Source organism: Geospiza fortis, unplaced genomic scaffold (assembly GCF_000277835.1).
Source record: "Geospiza fortis unplaced genomic scaffold, GeoFor_1.0 scaffold55, whole genome shotgun sequence".
Classification (NCBI taxonomy): Eukaryota; Metazoa; Chordata; class Aves; order Passeriformes; family Thraupidae; genus Geospiza; species Geospiza fortis.
In genome coordinates this window covers 8,003,796-8,017,533 of record NW_005054308.1, presented here as the reverse complement: position 1 = coordinate 8,017,533, position 13,738 = coordinate 8,003,796, and the positions used below count along the sequence as shown (strand labels likewise).

Genomic DNA, 13,738 nt, shown 5'->3' with positions numbered 1-13,738 from the left:
TGAGAAGTGTTTCTGTTTAAACACCAGGTAATGCCCAAGCTGGAACATTTGCCAAATGGCCAAAATGACCATCCCAGAGGGAAGTCAGTGCTCCAGGGCCCCAGCCCAGCCACACTCCCACAGCTTTTGTTGCTTTAACTTTTGCAAGGCACTGTCCCAGCCCCAGTGTCCCCAGAAAGTGAGTGCTGCAGGGGTGATCCAAGTGGCCCAGAGATGGCTCCTTGCACCTTCCCTCCACACCTCCCTGTAGGCTCCTTTACCCTGTTATTTCCCCAGACTCAGCACACTAGCTCATCCTAGCTTGGGGGAATAAAAAAATCCTTATTTCAGTGGGCTCATGAATCCACATTCATTTCTGGAGGCCTCTTTGCTATTCCATGGGCAGGGGACTTCTGTCTGTGCACGTGCCTTGTTCCCCTGGGATGGGCTGCCACCCCTGGTACCAGCTGTGGTGCAGCTGGTCAGGTTTTTCCCACAGCAGGGCTGACATTTGGCTGTACAAGCAGCCCCCACCTGGCAGCACTCCCTCACTCCTCAGTGGGATAAAGGGGCTGAAGAGCAGCTCCCAGCCAGCTCCTCCCTTGAGTGGGGGTCTCAGCAATTAGCCTGACTGGGAGAAGAGACCTTTTAGGATGTGCAGTGGCTGCAGATGAGCAGGATGATTCACGCCCGCCTGTCTGCAGGATGAGGTGGGTTCCTGGAGCTCTCTGCAGAGCCACACAGTGCACTAACAGCAGGCTTGCGTCTAATAATAATGCTCTGCCAGCAATTAAAAATATAACTCCATTTAAGGGTGAGATACACAGCTTGGGGTAGAGACTGTAGGATGTAAAAAATGACACCAGTGGGTATTTTAAGACAAAGCAGCTGAAGGCACAAGCTGGCTGCACTGCACAGCACAGCACAGCACAGCTCACTCCCCCGTGCTCAGTGGCCACTTCTGACCCCTCAGAGGACCAAAGCAAAGCCTGACCCTGACACTTCCTGCGAGCAGCAGCTGCTGGAGACACTGCAGAGGTTTGCCCCATCCTTGGTTTGGGGCCAAATGGGCAGGTTTTGGGGATGGGAGGCTGGGATTTCCAGCATGGGGCAGAGCTCCCAGTGTCTCACAGAGCCCATCCTGCACCCAGGTCTCAGGGACAGCCATCTGTAACTGTGACCATGTGGGCAAGGCCCCAGCGCTGCTTTAGGAGCTCAGGAGGTGACCAGCAATGCTCTGGAGAAGCTTTAGCAACAAATGGAGCAAATCAAACCCCAGTTCTATTTCCATGTCTGTGACCTTGTTGTTGGCCTCAGACCTGTCTCAGCTCACCTGCAGAAAGGCAGGGAGAGTTTTATCTGATAAAATTAAACAGAGAGAGATAATAGATAGTACTGACAGGTACAGAATTCCCTCGGAAAAACGAAGAGCTAATGAAAGAGCAATATACTCAGAGACAAAAAAAGAACTTGCAGAGAACCCAAGACAAGTCAGGGCTCCCAGCCAACCTAATTTCAGTGCAACAGCTGAGAGTGTCTTAGAAAGTGGAATGAGTAACTCCAGACTCAGCATCAACATTTCTGGGAAAGTTCCTCTCCAGCACATTTTGGCTTTAGAGAGGAGCAAGTCACTTGTTCAGAGCCTCTCCCTACCAAGCCCATCTGTCCCCTCCTGGCCACAGGCTCAACCTGCTTCCCTGAACAGCACAGGCACTGGCTTTGCTTCTCCCTCCTGCCCTCTCACCAGACTGACAGGGTACAACAACAGGGGACATCCCCAAGCTGCCTGCAAATCAGAGGCATTCAAAGAGCAGGTCTTAATCCCATGCAGTCCAGCAGGAGGTCAAAGTCTTTGAAAAGCCAATTCCTACTCCCATCACACAGTTTAGAAAATATTAAAAGGCTACTGGAAATTGCAGCACCATCAGGGATCAAAATGTACTGCTGATGGCTCTAACTTAAATCAGTAGTTTAAGTGTGCAAGGAATCACAGAATTAAAGACAGAGTCTCTGAGTCAATGGGAACCACAGGTCAGGATCCCAGATTTCACACCATGTGCCTGTAACCCCAGAGCCTGCTGGGCTCAGTGATGTTCTTGCTGGGGGATTGTGGATACAGGGAAAAAATAATACTCAAATAAGCCAGTAAAAAACCCTACCTGGCTTGTTTTTTCCTGCCTTGGAGACACAGACTTCTCCCAGGCAGAAGCTTTTAGGGATAACATTCCCAAATCACTGGAAGATGCCTGCCCATCCTTTCCTATTGGTTGCCATGGTGAGAGATGACGGAGCCCGAGCTGGGTATAAACGAGGGAGTTCAGGGAAGGGATTTAGCAGAGGCAGGAGGGAGGTGAGTGCTGGCAAGGCACTGCCTGAGGCCACTCTGTCACCAGACCTGTCACCTCTGTCACCACTGAGGACCTGGCTGGAGGTAAGTGGTGGCTCTGGGAGGGCTCAGCATGGGCATGTGCAGCCTCGTGTAAGGACAGGTTAGCAGTCATTAGAATGAGCTTATTCTTGAGTGAATGAAAGGAAAGTTAGTTATTGTTAGAGAGAGAGGAAAAAGGAATGAGTAAACCAGCTCACTTGAATGGAGGTGCTGCTCTGAGCACTCTCTGGCCAGGAGAGAGAACCCTGCAGCGAGGCTCAGAGAGCACTTTGGGGATCTAAAGAAGGGATGTGCTCAAGTAATTTGTGGCGGTTGCTAAACAGCCACACAGCTCAGAGAGTACTAAAAAACTACAGGACATTGTACCATCCGGGATCATCACCTACTACTCACTGGCTCTGGCTCAAATCAGTTGAAATGTTTAAATTTGTTAGGTGGGCAGTGTCTTTTTTCTGTCTTTGTTCTTACTATTCATATATTTGTGTTTCCCTAAAGGCACTGCTTTTATATTTCACCAACCTACAGATTTCACATTTAAGATGCTGATATTGCAGTGTGAGATGCTGCAGGAACAGAAAGAGTTCATACTTTATTAAGCAAGGAAGGTACAGAAAATGCAGTGACAATTTAAAACAGTGAATTAATCATTATGGAGCTTTCAAAATGGCATTTAGGTGTAAAATCAAAATATCTGTTGATTGGCAGCTTCACAAGGCAAGCTGGAGCTAGTTTAATCATCCCTTTATGCTAATCACACTTACAGTATCATTTTTATTTTGTGGGAAACCAAAAGCTAAAATAGCTTTAATAGTTTAATAATCACGTTATGCTAATAATATTTGCAGTATCATTTTTATTTTGTGGGAAACAAAAAGCTAAAATAGCTTCTGAAACAGAGAAGCAGTCACAGAGATTTTTTTTAAAAAATGTAACTGGAGCAAAAAGTATACCCTGTGCTCCAGCTGGACGTTTTTGTTATGAACCAGAGTGATACAGTAGTCTGGATTTGTCTTTTGTAATTTTAGCATGTCACCTAAGTGAGGCAGGGTAGTTTTGAGTCCAATCTCAGGGAGAGTAAGGAAAGACTCCACCGATATCAGCGTCCCTTGAGCCCGGACATGAATCACAAACCTGAGCCTCTCCCTGCCTCTGGTTTCAGGGGCACGATGAACATCGAGGTGCACAACATCACTTACACCAGTGCCACCGTGTCCTGGGCCATGAGCAGCCCCTGCCCAGAGAACTACTACCACGTCATGTACCGCCCCAACTGGAACAGCGTCTTCGCCGGCTACCTGCGGCAGAACTTCCACCGCGAGGAGCGCGTGCCGCACCCGCTCAGCTCCCTGGTGCTGCACCGCCTCACGCCCTCCACCATCTACGTGCTCTGTATCACCTGCAAGAACTCCTACCCCTCCAGCAACCACTGCACCACCTTCCACACGCTGGACAAAATCCCCCTGGTTTTCGGCGGCTCCAAGCACGAGCCCACCACGTCCATGTGGATGGTGAGCAGCCTCCTGCTCCTCTGCTTCCTCGCCCTGCTGGCCTACGGCTGCCTGCAGTTCTGGTCTGCACGCTGCCACTGGGCTGCCAGGCTGAAGCACCCCGACAGCAGCCCTGAAGAAGTGGGGGAAGGAAGTGGCTCACCAGAGGAGCCACTGAATGATGGACTGAGAGAGGAGCTCCTGGAAGTGCCCATGACCACTGTGCTGATGAGGAGCTCCAGTTTCGTGAAGGAGAGCCCATATAACTCCCCTCACTGCTTTTTTTCCTATAAAAACAGCGATGATAAAAGGGCCATCCTTCCACAGCATGGCCTTCAATGAAAGCAAAAGGAAACAAAATCTTGCTTAGAGGTTTGGTTTGTCCTGCTCTTCCCCAGCTCTTGCCAAGAGGACTGTCTGTGTGTCCATGGCAGCTGTCTGTCCCAGCGTAGAACATGAGGCATAGACATTGGTCACAGGGAGAAAGATTTTTGTCAAGTGACAAAAATACTCTCATTTACTGAGGATTTTTAAAAAAGAAACCAAGTCAGCTCTCTGGGAACAGCCAGGCTTGGCAGACTGTAGTGTCATTAGCTCATATGCATCAGTGCTGTAGGTTCACCTCAGAGTCATCAATCAAATGTGCATAAGAAATAAACTCCACTCAAGTAGTTTCACACTTGAGTGCCCCTCCACTAGCATCACAACCCAAGCCTCTGTAACGCCTGCATAAGCAGTCATTGCAGCCTGAGAAAAAAGCTTTTTGTCAGTATTAAGTAGTGCACACACAAGTATTTCAGTAATTCCCATTTTGAACAGAAAATGGGATTCCTGAAGTGGTACTTTCCTTGGGGAGCATCACTGCATCAGAGCACCAGCTTGCTCACTTGCCTGTGCATTTAGAAGGATTTGATTCAGTCTCAGTGCCAACACCAAGCAAGGGCATTGCTGACACCCCTTAACATGGGCATTTTATGGAGAAGAATATGGAAAAACAACAGCAACAGCACATGAATCTGCTTCTTGCATGTCTGTTTGGTTGCACACAGTGACGTGACCCTGCTCATTCACACCCACCACTCTGTAAATGAACCAGTCCTTGCCTTTCTTTCTCTTCCTAAATAAATATTTCCAACCCCCACCCCTCTGGCTGTTGTGGCTCATTTACTGACCTTGGACCCGTAGAGGTAATAGGGCTGGACGTTGGCTGGCTTGTCCCGCTGGGGCTCCTGTGTGAAGGGGATGGCTGTCCTCACAAACCTGCAGCAGGCATGGGAGATGGGCAGGGAAGTGGTCAGAGCCTGGATAACTGACACTGCATGGTCTGGGATGACCTGCAGTTGCAGGCTGGTTAGAATTCATCACTTGAGCTACACCAACAGGAATGCAAAATCTTGCCACAATCTGTTGGTGGTGTAAAACTTACCAAAACAGAGATTTCGTCTCATTTTTGGCAGGCAAGAAAACAATATCAACCAACCCTCAGCCACTTCAATTACTGCCTAACTACTGCTTGAATTTGAACTAACATTTTCAAGAATGTTGAAAATGTTATGCTTGAAACTAACATTTTCAAGACCAAAGGAAGATGGTGGGTTTCAAATTCATTTTAAGAGTAACTGTTGCATCCCACAGGGAGCACAAACCTCTCCACAATGCACATCAATTTCAAGTGGCATGTTTGACATTCTGGAAAGAAAAGCAGGGTCTCCAGGTGGCCTTGCTGTCCCTTCTCACCTGTTGGTGGATCCATTGTAGCAGTAGTTGGGCAGGAAGTCGAAGTTGAGCTCCCAGAAGACGTGCAGGGTGATGCGCCCATAGGGCGCGGACACGTTGTGGTTGGCCTCGCGGAACATGGCATCGAAGCTGTCCAGGGTCATGTGCTTGCACAGCAGCCTGTGGGTCAGGCGATTGATTTCCAAGAGCCACTCCAGCTCCTGCAGCACATACAGCAGCAGAAAATGCAACAGAAACAGCTGATTTAATTGCCAGGGGAATGGTTTTTTTTATCCACACGCATGCAGAACTAAAGACATCAATTTAACTCAGCCACCAAGGCCAGCTGCACTTCCACTCAAGGGGGTTCTGGTCCAGTATTTTGTGAAGCTGCAGGAAGCAAAATTAATTTGTTCCCCACTGAGCACTGGCTGGCTTTCACCTCAGAATCTTCCAAAGGTGGAAACTGGTAATTTTACACTGCTTGACTCTGATGCTCCTGTATCATATCAAAGACAGAAAATCCTGTACACACATGAACAATGTCACAGCCACCTTCATCCAGCTGGGAATTAAAGCAAAATTTCCTTCCCTCAGTTTACAGGACTCTCTTACATGAGCTCTGCAAAGTCTAACTGCTGTCCCCTTATGATTTACACAGATACTTAATGGTCTGATAATAACGCAATTAAAGCTGCATAAACAGAAACAGTAAAGACTCAGCAGCATAAAGCAAGATACATGACTGGTTGAAACCTACTGCAGGGGAACTCAAAACAGCAGCCAGTTGACTGTGCATCCCCAGCAGTGTATTAGTCTCCCTGCTCATACTCAGAGTCAATAGAAGTTCTTACCACGATGGATGTCAGGTCCTCGCTCTCGAAGCGGCTGATGGCCTGGTCCAATGATTTGTACATGGCTGCAGAGATGCGTTGGGTAATGAGCCTGTTCAGGTCGATTGACCTGCCCAGCAACTGGCAAAAGAAAAGACTTGCATGTTATATCCTGATGGGGAAAATGTATTTTATTTTTTACTCCACACACAAATTCAAACCAAACCTCAAAATCTGCTTAAACGTGAAAGTGGCGGCGCAAGTGCCTTGGTTGGGTGTACATTACTTAAGAAGGAATGAGGGAAATGTGGAGCACAACTCATTTTTGTGTCACAAACAGATTCAACACTTCTCAGCCCAGAGCTGGTATCAGCTAGGACGCCCTCCTCCACCAAAAGGAAAACAGACCAGGAGTGATGAGTACTGGAGTCTGCTGCTTGCATTGTACCTGGACGTGCCTCTGCTTGAGCAGCGTTTCGTAGCGGTTGGATGGGGGGTATGGGATGATCACCCCGTAATTCTTGCACTCAGCCCGGAAACGTTTGTCCAGTAAAACACTGAAAAAGGGAAGCAGTGTCAGGAAGATAGAAACTACACTATCAGCTTCTCTATGAGTCTTTCTAGAGTTGTTTTAGCCCCCTTAATCTTGGCTCTGAATACCAAGAAATCTCTGCACACTTAATCACAGAGAAGTAGTTGTTATCTGGGGACTGCCCTGCTTGTCTTTTGTGGCTAAAACATCCAAAAATAAATAAAAATGTGCTGAAAGATATCACTGCCAGGTACTGGGTGGTTCCCCTGGTGTGTTCCCTCCTTGAAGATCTGCTGTGGGAACATTTGGTTGGTGATGGTGATTGTCCTCCTTCTCTAAGGCCAAATGTGACCTAGAGACAGAACTTGATGTCATATGGAAGAACTTGGTTCACCTCTGGGGCCACGAGAAGAAGAGTCTCACTAGATTTCATCCATGCCCTTTAAACTGGTAAGGAGGATATGCCACAAAGGTTCTATCTCCCCAAAGGGAGAACAAGTCCTGCTGCTTTACTAGGGTGAGGACAAGTGCATATTCCTGTTTTGTAGAGATGGGAGGCTTCCAGTCCTCTGCCTGGTACAGAAACAGAAGTCAAACAAGGACATGTCTGTGATAAGCTCAGTTTGCTTTTCTGCTGCTCTCACAAACTGTACTCCGACTGCTGCTCCGGATGCCAATTATTATTTTTTCACTTTTAACTGTGTCTCCTTAATTAATTTTCCCCATCTACATCGGTCTGACTTGGACAGCCAGCTCTGGGGGACAGGCATGATCTATGTTGTGTCTTCTTGCGGTGGCAGCTCCCTGAGGGAAATCTTTTGGTTAACAGCAATTTGGATGCAGCGATATCATCAGTCACCATCAGCAGTCAGGCTCTCCTACCTGCCAGCCATCGCTTTGTAATAGGCAAAGATCTGATCTGCCAGCTTGTACACAAATTGATCAAAGCACAAATTCACCTGGGGGAGAAAAAACAAGACTTGGTGAGGGTGTCACCAGCACAGAACAGCTCCTTCCTACGCACGCAAGATCAATACAGCCCAACACAGATCCTTCATTTAATACAAATATACATTAAAGGTCACACTATCTTAAAACCACACTGCACTTCTCACATTGCTGAAGGTAAGCAGAAAATTGCAGTTACATTTCTCTCTTTATAGCTTCTGCATGTTCTTACAGGTCCTGGTCCCCCACCCTCAATCACCCTTCCCTCTCAGGGAATTTCTCATTTTCCTCTGATGTCTCAAACCCTCTGCTCATCAGACTCTGCCATGTCCCCAGTGTTTGGCAGCTTTTGGCTTCCATGGTTCCCTACAGGTACAGCTGAGCTGAAGCCCTTAATCAGGAGAGTCTGTAGGGTCTCTGGAAATGCTAATCTTCTTGAAAACTTCTCAGTCTGATAGAATATTTCTTTCAGGAGAAAGGTGCCTATAATGAATTGCTGGGTCAATCATGGCAGTGTGACCCCTGTGAGCTTTTTCCATGCAATAAAGATGAAGAGAACTTACTTCAGCTTCAATTTCATCATACAGGAACTGCTTTTTGAACTTGGTCAAAGCATAGTATGCACTGTCATTGTAGAGGTCCAGGGGGTACAGGACATACCTGAGGGCAAGAACACAGACCACATCTAAAATTAACTTTGGAGCTTATCAGCATAAACTGCAGCCAGTGCATGTCATGCCCTGCCTGCTGTAAAAAAAAAAAGGCTTTTCTCTGACTTCATGCCTATCACTGCCACCCCCTGCTGCCCCTCAAATAATCCCTCTTTATCCCTTCTGCAGGAAGCATCTACAGCTGACCTGGAAGTGAGCTAAGTATGAGCTGTTCAATCAACACTTGCTTCATCTCTGCCCTTAAAAAAGCTTTCACCTTGCCCTCATTCCAGAGAGTGCTCTGACAATGCCCATGCAACCAAGTTTTCCTAACAAGGAAAACATTATGAAGATGATTACACTTGCAGAACAGCAATTCCTCATATCATTTATCCCACATACAAAAAGAAGTTGAGGTGGCTTAGCCTGGGCCCAACCCCCTTTGGTGACACATCTGTTTCACTGCTGCATGCAGGTGACAGTGCCACCCTGTGCTGCCCACATCCCAACAGTTGCCAGCTGCTGTTTATGACACATGAAGAGGTGCCAGTGCCAGGAAGTCGCCCCTGTGTCTGCTAACGAGCTGTTCACACAGCACCATTCATGTGACAGCAGAGCAATTTACCTCCCACACCAAAAACACTGCTCATCACCATCCTCCCCTTCTTCCTGAACAAAATCCCCAAACCCCAGCACGTGCACGGTCCTAGCAGAGCCCACCAGCCCTTACTCCATCATGGAGGGTTCTTTGGTTTCCAGAATATGGTCTGTGAGGATCCAGGGCATGGACATCTCGATGGGGAACTGGATGCGGCGGCCCATGGTCAGCTCCAAGAAGAACTCCCGGAACCAGAGCTGGGACAGGTCACAGCACTGCTGCAGAGCTTCTGGAAAGCACAGAGGACCCATGTTACCCCCCTGGGGATGGCAGTGAGGGCATGGCACAGGAGGCAGCTGCTGCAGCCTTGCTTTTGGGTACTGAACATTTTTCTAGGATGTCTCTGGTTTTAAACCCAGACCATGTCCACGCTGCCTGAGCACTTGGTAATGCAAGAAGAAGGAAGGGGTCACCCCTTTTGCTCTAGAGGGCCAGCACTGGAGAACACTGGAATGGCTCAGAGTTATTCTGGAAGACTTCTTCTGTGTCCAGTGGCTCAGTTTGTCTGGGACAGAAGAAAAGCCCAGTCCTAGAAAATAAACTCCCATCTGCAGCTATTTGCTGTTGCTGACAGCCCTGTTCACATAATGAATACTACACAGAAGCATGCCCAAACCAGGCAGAAGTAGGACATTTGGGAAAAATCAAGGAAAATCTTCTGCTTAGATCAATGAGGAGCAAAGCTGATCTGCTTTTGCCTTTCTGAGCATGCAAGGGCTGGGTTCAAGCCTCCCCCTGCCATAATCTCACCGCTGATGTTGAGAAGGTGGGTGAAGAAGAAGGACTGCTTGTGGAACTCCTCAATGGCCAAGACTATTGGCCCATCCAAGCTGCTCCTCAGAGTCTTCTTCGAGCCACTCTTGTCTGCTATGAGGGACTCCAGCATGGTCCTCACCATGTAAAGCTTTGGAAAAAAGGTGACATGCAGTTACCACTCTCCAGACACCCTCACACACAGCCCTGGGGTTCTGGGAACTAAAAAGTAACACTTCTCCAAGGTGGTGACCACCCTCTGCACACATAAGCCAATATCCTTCAGAGTTAGAGATAATTAAACCCACGAAAGAAGAGGCTTTGGGAATTATACAACAAATTAGGCACCAAAGCAACATTTAGCACACAACAGCATGAAGACTTTGTGGAACAGAGCACGGAAACAGCTGCTAACCCACAGGGTGGGAGACTCCTACATGGCTCTAAGAGCATTAATTCCCCACACAGGAGACAGACATTCACATACCTGTGTGCTTGATGGTCCTACTGCTCGTCGTGGGACTTTAATATCAAATCCACCTTTGGGATCCTTCTCACCTCTCAGGCAAGGATCATTTGGAGGCTCCCGACCTCCCTCCCAGTCACAGATCGTCTTCCGAATCGCCTGAAGGACACTGGAGCGGGGGGAGAGGGAGAGCAGTGCTTAAGCTTGATTTTACTTCAGGATGAAAATACCTATGGCTGTGCACATATGAGAGGAGAGGTACCCGAGGTGGGATCATACACAGCTGGATTGCTGGGATGATGCCCAAAACATTACCTCTGGAGGAGCTGCTGGCCAAGGGCTGCTGGCTGCTTGTGTACTGGAGCATACACAGGGCTTGTGTATTACAAAGTGTAACAACACCAATAAATATATGGGTTTTGCTCTGCATTCAGGGACAGACTGACCTGATCAGAACATTCTTCTTCTTCCTGACAGCCTGTCGGAGAGGCTCCCTCAGGGTCACCTGGGCGAAGTCCTGCAGGGCCGCGTAGATGGTGTTGCGGATGGCCTGGTTGAAGACGCTCTCCATCCGCCCCATCAGCACCTGCAGGCCTTTGATCATGGCAATCACCTGCAGCAAAAGTTAAACCCAGATGTCAATGCTGTTTTTCCATTGTGTGAAGAGGGCTTTAAATCCAGCACAGAGAAAATTCAGGACTGAATTAATTCTACTCAACTAACATAGGCCCAGTGATCAGGCAGCTCATTTTTGGGTGTTAGCTGCTTTACAGGTCACAAGAAGCTGAGGAAAGCATTTATACCATCAGTTTCCTGCAAATGGCCCCTGTCCTTTGTTTTTACCCCTGATCTCTTGGTATCTTTAATACCCCACAATCCCAGGAAACTGCACGTGCTCCACGTGTGGGTGCAGCTTGTGCAGAGCTGCATCTGCACAGGGCACAGCCTGCCCTGCCCAACAGCACAGTGGAGGAAGCCATAAGGCAACATCCAAACCACCCTGGGCTGTGTAAGGCAGGAGGAAGGTGAGGGCCTCCCAGAGCCTGGCTCAGAGAACTGTTCCCACTGCTTACAGACAGCCAGGCTGAGAGCTGATGGGTCCTGGGGACTGGCTGAGCATCTCTTGTGTTTGCACAGCTCCTGGATGCAGCTGCTGCTCTTGCTCCAGGTCACACTGCTCTGCAAGCCCCCTGTTCTGGGTTTGTGTGGCAACATTTTGGGAGCAAGAAGCTACAGCGGTGACTTCTGGAAGCAGCTTCACACGTTCCCCCCACATCCAATAAAACCAACATCAGCTGGCTCCATGACAGACCCAATACTGGCCAGGGGCAATTTAAAGGCCAGATTAAGGGAACCCTTAATCCCTTAACATGGGTCACATGGCAGAGTCTGGTGAGAAAACCCAACATGGACAGGAAACCAGCCTGGACTGGCTCTGACTCTTGTGCAAGTGGCACCTACTTCCACAAAGGCAAACTTCTCCTCACTGGTGTAGTTGTACCGAGTGGCTCTCTCATACTCTTCAGCTGTTCCTGGGCAATCCTTGTTACAGAATTTATCTGTGGGATGAACCAGCTTCCAAGAGTACTAGAATATGGAAAGAGACCATGTCAACATTGCAATGAGGAAGAAGATAGGCTAGAAAGACTGAATTAGGCTGTATGCCAAAAAAACATTATCTAGACATCACTGCGGTTTGACATTCTTGGCTTTATTATCACTTAGTGAATTGGTTTTCTTTATCTGAGAGGCTGCCAGTCATAACAGGCATTTGATATCTATGGACTTGTGTTGAGATGTGGTCAAAACTTGGCAAATTAAGAATTTCCATCATTGTTTGAATTACAGTTTTAGTTGCTCCCAGACTCATCCCAAACTGCTTTCAGTGATGCAGGGGTGCACTCACCACTTCCATGACGTGGGCACTCCACTTGGAGAGCAGCTGCAGCCCCCGTAAAGCCAGGTCAAAGAGCTCCCTGTACTCCTCATCCGACTTCTGGCTGTCCAGGCCCGAGCCAGTGACCACCTGGAAGAAATCCCATCATGCTACAATCAACAACTTGCTGCAGGGGCTTCACTCAGTCAACAGATTTCTCTCCCAAATCCTGAAATGAATTCCTGACCTTATGACCAAGCTAGAATTGAGTAAAGCATATACCATCCCTCAGGAAAAAAGACCTTGGCAAGGCTCTTTTTACACAGCCAGTCAAATTATTCCCTACAAAAAAAAATGAGTCTGACCTGTCATCTCTGAGCAAATAACTGACGCTTTTTATTCCACTTTCCCATTCCTTTTCAATGGTCTAATAGTACTGAAATCCTTGAGAATCCTTTACTGATTAAAGTTCAAGGAAGCTCTTACAAATGCCAAAAAAGAAGCGCCTGAGAATGCTACGATTCGTTAAACTGACACTGATGAATGAGGATCACACGTGCAAAAAACAGTCCCAATGGCACCAGAGAGGGCACTGGCATTCAGTAATGAAAAGAACAGAGATGCCTTCGTGAACTTTCCTCAAGGCTGTGACTGATAGGCCTGTGCAATTGAAAAGCCCTATTTGCAAGTCATTGGTGTTCTGACTTTTGCCTGATTATAAACATTTAGTTGCCAATTTTTTTTCCTGGTTATTTTAATGAAGCTGTGGTCAAGGAGCAGAAGCTGTTGCTGTAGATCTCCTGGTGCACATGATTTTGTACCTTTCATAAATTGTTTTTTTATTGCTGCATGAAGAGGAGATTGTTCCACCCATGTCCTCCACCCCTCCTCGCTGTACATCAGTGACAGACCATGGTCCTGCCACATTGCTCTGTCCCAGGCTTGTCCACTCGTGGATTCTTTGCTTCTTTTTGCCAAGGTCGGGATTAAATGTGTGAGACAGTATTTCTAGTTAGGACTCGGATGTTTATTAGTTCTTATCTATGTTACAGTCCTACAAACTCTGAGTTCTACTTCACTCTAACAAGCTAAAAATGGAGACATATATCTCTCTTTCTACAAGGCCTTTTAAGGATAAACTGTCCAATTAAGAAATTACACCTAAATTATTCTTACTTTTAACCCAATAGCCGACCACCCGTGCCCTGCAATGTTTACACCTTATCCAATTACACAAAACCACCAAAACTCATGGAGAAGAAGGTGAAGAAGGTGAAGAAGAAGAAGAAGGTAAAGAAGAAGAAGGTAACAAAGAAAGACCAGCCTCTGCCCTAAAATCTCCATCTTGCTTTATATATTACTATATTCTAAACCCTTCAACTCTAAGTTTCCTACCCTGTGATATTACACACTTCTATTCAATCTGCACACTCACAATCCCAGTTCTATCA

At 47.5% G+C, this 13,738-nt stretch overlaps 2 protein-coding genes across 3 annotated transcripts in view; one reads left to right on the top strand and one right to left on the bottom strand.

Annotated features, from left to right (window-relative positions):
• CYFIP2 (cytoplasmic FMR1 interacting protein 2) overlaps nucleotides 1-13,738 on the bottom strand; it is a 43,942-nt gene that overhangs the window by 17,324 nt on the left and 12,880 nt on the right. For both annotated transcript variants that reach the window (XM_005418766.2, XM_014312216.1), the window contains exons 11-22: nucleotides 12,318-12,437; nucleotides 11,873-11,998; nucleotides 10,858-11,024; nucleotides 10,433-10,580; nucleotides 9,943-10,096; nucleotides 9,265-9,421; nucleotides 8,448-8,544; nucleotides 7,819-7,895; nucleotides 6,853-6,961; nucleotides 6,426-6,545; nucleotides 5,593-5,792; nucleotides 5,028-5,115 (exon numbers count right to left, since the gene is read on the bottom strand). In XM_005418766.2, coding sequence (XP_005418823.1) covers nucleotides 5,028-5,115; nucleotides 5,593-5,792; nucleotides 6,426-6,545; nucleotides 6,853-6,961; nucleotides 7,819-7,895; nucleotides 8,448-8,544; nucleotides 9,265-9,421; nucleotides 9,943-10,096; nucleotides 10,433-10,580; nucleotides 10,858-11,024; nucleotides 11,873-11,998; nucleotides 12,318-12,437 — 1,563 coding nt within the window. The remainder of the gene's footprint in view (nucleotides 1-5,027; nucleotides 5,116-5,592; nucleotides 5,793-6,425; nucleotides 6,546-6,852; nucleotides 6,962-7,818; nucleotides 7,896-8,447; nucleotides 8,545-9,264; nucleotides 9,422-9,942; nucleotides 10,097-10,432; nucleotides 10,581-10,857; nucleotides 11,025-11,872; nucleotides 11,999-12,317; nucleotides 12,438-13,738) is intronic.
• FNDC9 (fibronectin type III domain containing 9) lies at nucleotides 2,312-4,995 on the top strand. The gene is made up of 2 exons (XM_005418765.2): nucleotides 2,312-2,410; nucleotides 3,528-4,995. The coding sequence occupies exon 2, from the start codon at nucleotides 3,535-3,537 to the stop codon at nucleotides 4,195-4,197; it is 663 nt and encodes a 220-aa protein (XP_005418822.1). The 5' UTR covers nucleotides 2,312-2,410; nucleotides 3,528-3,534; the 3' UTR covers nucleotides 4,198-4,995.

Coding starts and splice junctions, on each gene's coding strand:
- FNDC9 (XM_005418765.2), top strand. CDS start 3,535: ATGAACATCGAGGTGCACAACATCACTTACACCAGTGCCACCGTGTCC.